Genomic DNA, 10,649 nt, shown 5'->3' on the forward strand with positions numbered 1-10,649 from the left:
TTTTTGCTCTTCCAACTTGGGAGAAAGTTTTGTAGGAATTATTTCAGATTGAATAGTTGAGGATTTCATATAATGCTTGAACTTTCACAAATATTGTCTATTCTATTCAATGTCTATTCGTAGAGACATAATTCAATAAGATTTGTTTATCAAATTTACAATTTTAGGCTAAAATATATTACTTAATTTCCCACAGTCTTAGAGCAGTTACCTTAATCAAATTTTTCTGTAAAAATATTTTTAATAAATGTTACTAAAGATTTTGTTATACAAAAAAATATTTTTACTACGTATTCAGTAAAAAAGTACATCACGTTAGGTGATTTGGACTAAAAGGCTGATTGCGTGTCTAATAGTGGCAGCTAAACATGATATTGAACTGATTTTCCATCTTTCCATCATTTTGAGCGGACACTTGCGAATAAAATGTTTAAAGGAATGCAAAGAGAGCTTTTTTAGACCAATTTTACGGGTAAAAAATGTTTAGTAATTATGGGACTTTAAAAAAATTATTTGCGGTAAAAATTTGCGCACGATTGCAAAACTTCTTCTTACAAGAGATGTTAAAAATTGAGAAAAGTCGTGTGTCTCTTAAAAAAAAAAAATGAACATCTAAATTCCAGAATGGTGAGCGCACTTACAAGAGCATTCCCTCAAATAAGTTCCAAGTTACAAATACAAAACAAAGTGCAACTTATAATTGAGAATAAAAAATAAAGGACATGCACAAAAAGGTGCCCTAATCAGTATCAAATTGGATGATCATCATCAGGTAGGAGTATATTCCTTGGATTACCTGCAAAATTTAGAAACTATGAAATAATACAAGAAATTTATTTAAATTTTAAATGTTTTTTATTAAAATACATTACCGTAGAATAGCAGACAAAGTTGTAGGAGATAAATTTCCTGTAATTCAGATCAGCCTGTCGTGTTGTCACCGTCAGCATAGTTACCAAATCTCTCCTCACTTTTGGTTTCTCTTCATACCACTTAGCCATGTAAGCGCTGGCGTGTAGTTGTTCCATCTGTAATCCACAAAATATTGTTGTTTTTAATTAGATTCTGATTGTAATTGTCAAATATTTATAAATGAGTATACAGGGTGTACATTGTTTTTAAAAAAAATTTGGGATACTTGATTGTGGTTGTACAGTACAAAAAGTTTATTTAAAGCGAGTTTCGATTTTTTATTTCACTTGATATTTCAGTTCAATTACTGTTAAAAAGTGCATAGTGTTGATGAGAATGATCAATTATTACACTCTTCCAAGTTATGAAGAAAATTTGTGCGCTAAAACTTCGAGTTGAGTATTCCGTATGACTTTTCTTTGTTAAAAAAATGACCTTAAAACTCTAAGGAGGAACTGGATAACAAATTTAATTACATTATCTAAACAAGAGTTAAATTGTCCACTGGATGATATCTTCATTGAAAACGATCGTTCTACTTCAGAGTTTAAAATTAAATAATTGCTACAATTTTCAAAATTTGAAGTAACTCAACAATCTTAGTTTGGTTTTGAGCAATAAGCTGCCAAATTGTTGAAAAAATTAATCAATTAAACCTCTTTAAATCGTTATCCAAGCTGTTTTACCACGTTTTACGGCCAGCGTTAAATCATTAATTCGTCTGGATTAAGTTTTTTATGAAGAATGTTAAATGGCGAGTTAAGCGATGCGTGGTTGGTAAATTTAGAAGTCGTGCAAGACCATTCATGCCAAACAATTATTAAAGCCCAAAATACGGAGATAAGGTATGATACTTTGAACCTTAATATTTATAATTTTAAAACATTGTTTTATTTACCAACCAGCTATTGCATCACTAAAATGTGATCCGTTCATTGAAAAATTCCATTAACTCCATAAAACAAAAAGTGGAGAAATGTGATGTAATAATTAACAACTTTTTTCTTCTTTTTTTAAATTTACTTTAATATCATAGTACAAGTAGTTCACCTGGGAACTGATGGCCTGCCCACAAGAGCAAGGGACAAAGGGCGCCCCTAAGGTCAGTAATGCTTTGGTGATCATCTCCGAACTAGACGGATCATTTCGTTTCAAGAGCTGAAAAGAGAATTAGAAAATGAAAGTTACTATTGTAAGGAACACAGAGTGGTGCAGTGGTTACGAAGAGTGGCTTTGTAAGTAGGAAAATCCTCCATTCGAATCTTGGTGAAGATATTAGTTAGCTAAAATGAAATAGTAAAGTATGATTCCCGACCCCGACCAAGGCACCAATTTAAGTAGTCGAACTACTTTTAGCTCTACCTAAAAAAAGAGGCGATTATTTTATTTACATTGAATTCTAAAAATATTAGGAAAGAAAATTAACCAACCTTAATAAATGCGTAAATAAAGCCACAAGGTTGTAAAGTTGATACTAGTATTTCCCAGTATACAGGACCAGAAAACAGTTTGTTGTAATCTTTTAACAGTCTGAAACCATTTATTAAAAATTCAGTTGGCGATAATAGTAAAAAAATCCAAAGTAATTCTGCATAAAATTGTCCAATGTAAGGTCGAAGCTACAAGTCAACATAGAGGTACTCATTGTGAATTTTGCTTGTGTTGAACAGTTGCGCTTTAACGAGACATTCAATACTTGATGCCAATACCCTTTTCACTGCAATGCTTACGATCCGCAGGGATTGACAGAACCGAAATAATTTACACCATTTGCTTAAAACTATAAACCCTTACTCAAGAATTGTATGGTGATATCTGTAGACGTTCTTGTCAGCTGGTCCATTAGTTTCCAGACGATGTTGAAGTACCCGAATACAGGCGTTCAGTTCGGTTGTGAATGCAAATAGTAATTCTGTGAACGACATGTAGTACTGGGTCGTGGTTACTATAAGTAATGTATCAAACACCATGCCGGCGAAGTAAGGCCAGTACGGGGTCAGTTTCCATGGTATCCATAACTGTGAGAAAAACAATAACTATAACAACAACAAACAATAATAATTGTATAATTGTGTTTTAAATGTTAAAAAATACGTATTGGTTAAAGTTCCTCTCTTCCTACCGGTCGTTTATTTAAATGTTTTAAATGGTGAATCTGATCGATAGTTCAGTACCCGGCGACCACTACTGAGTGCTCTGCATGATTAACTATGCAAGTACTAAAGAACGAAGTCACGAAAGAAAAAGTTTGCATTGTGCTAATTGTCAAACGGGTAATTCGGATAATTCTGCAATCCCTAAATGATGCTGTTAAAAACCTCCGAGACGAAATAAGTAATTTACATTTCCATTTCGATACAGAAGTCTGGTACATTGGAAATTTTAGAAAGTTCTCTGAGTAGCTCACAGAGAACGTAGGATGGTGCCTAGCCTGCAGGAGCAAAGTGGCTCTGACAAAAGTAACAAAGAAGTTATGGAATCACGACCTGGAAATGGTGATAAAACTAGGTAAAACTTGGGAAATTTCATTGGCTCAATTAAAAAAAAAAAAATAATATTTTCTGATTAGTACAATTCCTTGTCATGTACTCAGTATCTAACCACTGTCATTGTCCTTCCTAGAACACTCTTCATACTATGGATAAACGACAACAACAACAGGGAAGGTATGTTAGTGAAGGGAGGTAGACTGAAGATAAGGGAACAACCACCATCCGGCCATATATTAGTTTTGGTTTAGTAGTTTGAGCAGAGTCCGCTTAGACCAATTTGTCTCTCTTTTTTGTCATAGAATCGTAGCAAAATAACTTACTAGTTGCTAGGCTGGGATATCTTGGAACGCCAATACTCCTAAATAATCTAATGACTAATCACTTTCTTCCTAACCGGAAATTAAGAGTTAGAATTCTGTTTATATCAACATACCTGAAATGGTAGATGTGGTTTAATAAAGTCCGTCAAGTAATCACCGAGGATACCCATGACAAATGAAAATGGTGGTAAGTATTTTAACACTTTTGAGTAAATGGATATAAATTTAGAATGGAGATTTTTCGGACGTAATTCTATATGTTCTTCCGCTTCATCATGTGTAATTTCCAAGCTGAATTTTTCCAATCTGTAACAGATATTATATCAGTATGTTGAGGGAAGTAGCTCGGTTACCAAAGAAAATAAGAACTATTTAAAGTGATGGTGTGCTACTAGAGGTATTATATCCTGAATTTCCGACGAAAACAAAAAATAGAAAATCGGCAATTTTTCTAATAAGTGAAAATTGAAAAACTTGTAACAAGCACAAGATGTAACAAAAGTGTAATTGTCTTAATTTAGATATAAATACAATGATATATATGACAAATAGCTTATAAATCTCTATTACGACAGGTACCTGGCAAATAGCTCCTTAATTTCGTTTTGATGTAGCAATATATTTACAGCTTTAGACGCATTATTTATGTAGATCATTACGAGTCCCAATTCTTGTACGAAGTCAACCAAACTTTGTTCTCCTTTTATTAAGGCTATAGCTGGAACAAAAATATTAAGTTTTCTAGTTATGGAACAATATTTTGCATATATGGTTTTGGTTTTTTTTTCGACCGTTGTTGATGGATGATTTTTTTGAGGAATATCGAGGTGTGGTCATAAATAAATACAAATTTTTTTTTGCTTTATACCAACGTTTCGGTAATTTTACAACCTTCTTCAGGGTATTGTAAAAAAATTTAATTAAAATTATCAATCTTGAATTAATAATTCGAAGTGATTCTGATTCGCTGTTACCATTTAACCCGCCAGATTTAAGTGTAAATATAAAATAAAGAAATATGTATTTTTATATTTATATTTGAATCTGGCGGGTTATATGGTAACAGCGAATCAAATTCACTTGGAATTATTACTTGAAGATTGATTTTATTTAAATTTTTTTTTGGGCTTAGCCCCACACCCCCTGATCTATTTTTTTTTTATGGGGGGTTTCGCCTAAACACCCCCTCCCACCAAACTGATTCACATTCAGTTCTTTAATTTGTAATTCAGTCACATGATTCATTACAGTATGAAAAACAAAACCAAAGTAGCCTACCTTATTCAATGCAATCCCTATCCTTCTGTTTGTGCATGTGATCGCCCATGGAAGAATGACTCCTTTTCATACTTATCATCCCACTTCCACACTTCGGACCTACATTTCTATTACTAATTAAACCAACATCCATACAAAATTTTAAAACTTTCATCTCTCCTTCCTGGCTCAGACTACATTCATGTTTTTAATAAAAGAAAAACTGTAAATTTAAAACGCTCTTGATTTATGAAGTTACAAAAAAAGGCACCTAAAGTTACACACGAAACACTGGCGGGAACTGATAATAAGGAAAGGAAGCAGTTACTATGCACTATGCAGTAAGTGTACTGCGCATGCGCGCTAAATATAAATAGGTAAATTCATAAAAAAAGTACACAACACATTGGCGGGAAGTTAAGAAATTTAAAAAGAATTTACTGAACATTGGCGGGAAATGGTTTAAAAAGTCAACAGTAAATGTGCAGTACTGCACATGCACTAAAAATAAACAGGCCACACCACCGGGCACCTATTTTTGACATTAACCGAAGTATTTTTTAAAAGCTTTCACCACCTCAAGCATTGCGCCACAACACTATCGAGCCGAAACATTCTTCATAGATCATTATGACAGCAGTTTGCATATCTGTTTTGGTTCTATGATGGGATTCTATAGATTAAATCGGGAAAAAGTTATTTGATTGATTTTTCCAAACTTACCTGAAGCCATACCAACATAGTTCACCATGAACATGTGGTATATTGCCAAAAATATGGAAATTTGATCGTTTTTTTCCACAATTAGCCCACTAAATCTAATTTGGTGATAGGCCCGCTGGATGGTTGTCATCACTTCCGGGGTCTGGAAATAGTTAAAAGAAAAAATACAAAAATGTTTAACTCAATAAATAATACCCAAAACGTAGGCTGCTTATAATTATTTTAAAGATAGTATGATTAAGAAAGTAATGTCTGTGATTTATTGCGCTTCACTTTTTTAAATTTAAGAACATAAATGAGTTTCCAGCGGATGCTGGGATCATATTCGCACAAATAGACCAGAGTAGTGAGGAGGAGCAGAGGGGGTAGAGTAATCTTAGTATTACAAAATACAATTCGATCTTGCATTGCACATCTTTGATTGGGATCTTAGAGAGTCTAGTTAAATGTTCTTTCATCATCTGGGCACAACAGAAAGTGACTGACATGCTTATATCACAGATTCCTGATTGAATGTCTGGACATTGCGATATTTCCAGTTATCAGGCTCATATTCTTCTCTGAATGACTTTTTAGTTTGCGGCAGTACCGAATTTCGGGTGAAACTAGAAGGAGGTTCAATGAAGTTAGATCCTTGATGTTTCCTCTTAAGATTTTCCTTGTCCAAAAGGCTATTAATCTCAGAGGTTCAAGTCCAGCACCTGATTTATCCAGACGCGGTTTGCAATGGTCCACTTACTTTAAGGGCGCTAGGGCTTGATCCTTTCCCACACTTAGAGCGCAAACGAACGTGCCTTAACAATAGGGCTTATCAGATTAGTTAAAGTTTCATTATTAACGTCTTCATTGATACATATACACTTACCTCAGCTTGACCCTTCATCTCGATTCACTACAACGGTATCTTGATCACCAAAACCTATCTTCTTTAAGTAACAGATATCATTTAGGTTTCTGCTTTTTTCTACAGCGAGAGAAATTTTTTAATATAAACAGATTTAACACTGCCCAACTAGTAGTGAATTTACCAAGGGAATAAACTTGTCTACACAGGGAATAAACTTGTTTACACTGTAAACAATATTCCTTAAAACTAGAGATTTTTTTTTTGAAAAATTCTTAATTGCAAAAATACTTTTAAATCTGAGTTTATATTTTCAACATTTTGATTAAATAAAGGTACACAACGCAAACTGATTAAAACAAACACAAAAGCTATTGCGGCGAAATAGCAAGTTAACTGAACACACACTAGACAACTATTAGTTTACCGATCGGTGCACAAACTATCGCCAACTATTTAGTGGAAAAGCAATAGTTGATCACTTCCTTACACTACTGCCTTCTTAATAGCATATCATTCTCTCCTTACGTGAATATTTTATGATCAGTTAATTCCAGTCTTCAACTCCGCTTTTTTCAAACTTATCATTATTTTCTCTGAAAATATGTTCTCTACTCTCATTCCAAAACTGTGCTGGAGAAATACTGGGTATGTAACTAATCCATACACCAGTTGATTTGTAATTATTACTGTTTGTAATGGTATATTATTATTGTTAACTAACAAGAGCCGGTGGAATTACTATTTTTTTACACAAGATAGAATGTTATTTAGGCAGCAAGATTGGGGTGGTGTTTAACTTTTTATTGACTAAAAAGCAGCAATAATGTCTCCAGCTTTTTCAATCTATTTCTTTTCAGTCAATCTGCGTGAATTGGTTTGGTTTCAAAATTTTTTACTCTATTTATATTTTTAGATTCTGTTCTTATTCTGACAAAATTATGAGTATCCTCTAAGGTCATCTGGAAACTTATCCCTGGTTTTGAAGGGAAGCTAACATTTCGGTTATGGTTTTTTTTTGGTTTCATATCCGGTTTTATCGGTGGTATCGATGAGGGATTCTATTCTGTATATTGATTAATTTTTTACTTTTATTAAAGACTGTCTTCAATTTACTTAAATCGAGAACTGTCCTTCCTCAACGAATGGCAAGCTGCTTCGAAAAGTAGAGCCAAGTAAAAATGGATTGGCAATATACTGAACAGAATCCCTCAACGATATCATCCATTATCATTAAAAATATTTTGGAGATTGGAAACAGAATTATAATGGGAAGTGGGCGGAAATGAATAAAAAGAATTGAAAAACACAAGATAAAACAAGATTAAGCACAGAATAAGAATTTTGAATCTCAAGTAGCGTAGCCACTAAATGATGCGTCTTATTTGTTTACATGTTTTGCAAATATTGCTCAGAAAATACATCTTGCATCCACAACCAATCTTGCTGAGCAAAGGGACAAAGTAACCCAAAATTCAAGCAAAGTTTTCTTTCTTCGTTGCTGTCATAGAATTAGGATAATAATCGTTCAAAGAATCATAAATTTTCTTTTAAATTTCTTGCAAAATTCACTTACATTTTGAATCTCAATTTTCTTGCCGCCCTAAGAGTTATTGATAATAATTATTACTTTTTTTTTGTTTTGCTTTTGATCTATTTGAAGAAAAGAAAATAAATGTGTAGAAGAAAAATTGCAATTTAATTAGGTAATATTCTAATAAATTCTCTGCAATTTAAAGACAGTAGGTTACACGCTTGAGCGTTAGCATCGCGAGTGAAGTGGAATTGACAGTGCGAGATTGAAAAGTAAGTGAAGTCGACTTCTCTACACCAAACTGATTAATCTGCCTCTAATGATGGATGTAAGACCGAAACCTTTCGCGAAACAATAAACGCGCTTGCCTCGACGGATAAAATCAACGATATTATCCAGCACGCAGATCTAATCACATTTTCTATATATTGTTAGCTTGTTTCATTTAAATCACTCTCGTTATTCACATTCTTACCCTAATATAAAACTAGCGTTCCTTTGTCAGGAGCGGTTCAGATACAGACGTAAGATCCCAGCTTTTAGTGGCTGCCATAACACACAATGTACTGTGAATTAGGTGAACCATACACTGTGAGATTGAGAACTCGCTCAACACAGACCTCTGCGGTAAGTGAATGTAAGGAATCAGCTGAGAGTTAATGACAAAATGATCAAAAAAAAAAGCAGGCGAAGGACTAAAGGAAACTGCCTGTAGAAGAAGAGAATACTGGAGCTGGAAGCAGGAGTAACTGAAGCGGTACATTCACATCCTGCCTATTTGCGCAGCAGATGGATGAAAATTCGAAACCGTTCAGGTAACAATAAACGCGCATGCCTTCACACTACACATTTGCGTAGAAAAACTATTTCAAAATTATTTGAATTTTATTATTTTGAATAATTTTAAATTTTATTATTTTGAATAATACATTTCTCTTAAATCCGAGCCCCAAGTCAAAGATATTATTTTCTGTAAAAAGAAAAAGAACAGAATGAATTAATTCAGAAAGCAGTACATCTGGACAGCTGACTGGGAACAAAACCGATTATTCTTCTTTTAACCCTGAAAATTATTTCATAATCGATACTCTTTAAGGATTCAGTACGTTGCTAAATCTTATTTATTTGGTTCCTCTTTTGTTAAAGACTGTCTTCAATTTATTTAAATCGATCACTGTCCCTTCTCAACGAATGGCAAACTGCTTCATAAAGTTTTAAATCAAGTTAGAGGTAAGTAGCTATAAAGTAGTAACAATAAAAAAAATAAATAAATGCGCATAATATAATTTATTTACTTTGATTACAGGTGACGTTGCTACAAATCGATTGATGCTTTGAATAAGTGATTGTAACTTAAATTTCTTTGTCAGTTTAAAGTAATAAAATACATTTTTCAAACAATAAATTTTATATTTTGAAAAGTTTACTTGTATATTAAAATACATCCTTAACATTTATTCTACAATAACACACTAATTGAAATTGTTTACAAAACGATAAAAAGAAGGATATGTAACTATTAAATTAATGCAACAATTCCCTATCCAAACAGGATAGTAAATGTTTTTTGCTCTTCCAACTTGGGAGAGAGTTTTGTTGGATATTATTAATTTAGGAATTATTTCAGATTGAATAGTTGAGGATTTCATATAATGCTTGAACTTTCACAAATATTGTCTATTCTATTCAATGTCTATTCGTAGAGACATAATTCAATAAGATTTGTTTATCAAATTTACAATTTTAGGCTAAAATATATTACTTAATTTCCCACAGTCTTAGAGCAGTTACCTTAATCAAATTTTTCTGTAAAAATATTTTTAATAAATGTTACTAAAGATTTTGTTATACAAAAAAATATTTTTACTACGGATTCAGTAAAAAAGTACATCACGTTAGGTGATTTGAACTAAAAGGCTGATTGCGTATCTAATAGTGGCAGCTAAACATAATATTGAACTGATTTTCCATCTTTGCATCATTTTGAGCGGACACTTGCGAATAAAATGTTTAAAGGAATGCAAAGAGAGCTTTTTTAGACCAATTTTACGGGTAAAACATGTTTAGTAATTATGGGACTTTAAAAAAATTATTTGCGGTAAAAATTTGCGCACGATTGCAAAACTTCTTCTTACAAGAGATGTTAAAAATTGAGAAAAGTCGTGTGTCTCTTAAAAAAAAAGACTGAACATCTAAATTCCAGAATGGTGAGCGCACTTACAAGAGCATTCCCTCAAATAAGTTCCAAGTTACAAATACAAAACAAAGTGCAACTTATAATTGAGAATAAAAAATAAAGGACATGCACAAAAAGGTGCCCTAATCAGCATCAAATTGGATGATCATCATCAGGTAGGAGTATATTCCTTGGATTACCTGCAAAATTTAGAAACTATGAAATAATACAAGAAATTTATTTAAATTTTAAATGTTTTTTATTAAAATACATTACCGTAGAATAGCAGACAAAGTTGTAGGAGATAAATTTTCTGTAATTCAGATCAGCCTGTCGTGTTGTCACCGTCAGCATAGTTACCAAATCTCTCCTCACTTTTGGTTTCTCTTCA

At 32.8% G+C, this 10,649-nt stretch overlaps 1 protein-coding gene across 2 annotated transcripts; it reads right to left on the reverse strand.

Moving 5' to 3' along the window:
- Positions 1-26: 26 nt before the first annotated feature.
- On the reverse strand, positions 27-6,998 carry LOC141458999 (odorant receptor 85b-like). 2 transcript variants are annotated; one of them, XM_074137642.1, is made up of 9 exons: positions 6,570-6,998; positions 5,705-5,846; positions 4,304-4,442; positions 3,838-4,030; positions 2,707-2,930; positions 2,343-2,442; positions 1,963-2,070; positions 873-1,028; positions 27-796 (listed from the first exon to the last, which is right to left on the reverse strand). In XM_074137642.1, exons 1-9 carry the CDS (start codon positions 6,585-6,587, stop codon positions 740-742), a joined length of 1,137 nt encoding a protein of 378 aa, XP_073993743.1. In that variant the 5' UTR covers positions 6,588-6,998; the 3' UTR covers positions 27-739. The 2 variants fall into 2 exon arrangements, with proteins under 2 accessions (XP_073993743.1, XP_073993744.1); XM_074137643.1 differs by lacking the exons at positions 5,705-5,846; positions 6,570-6,998 and adding an exon at positions 5,003-5,310.
- Between the last annotated feature and the right edge of the window lie 3,651 nt (positions 6,999-10,649).

The sequence above is a fragment of the Rhodnius prolixus genome, unplaced genomic scaffold (assembly GCF_049639745.1).
Source record: "Rhodnius prolixus isolate KJV_2025 unplaced genomic scaffold, Rpr scaffold_5, whole genome shotgun sequence".
Classification (NCBI taxonomy): Eukaryota; Metazoa; Arthropoda; class Insecta; order Hemiptera; family Reduviidae; genus Rhodnius; species Rhodnius prolixus.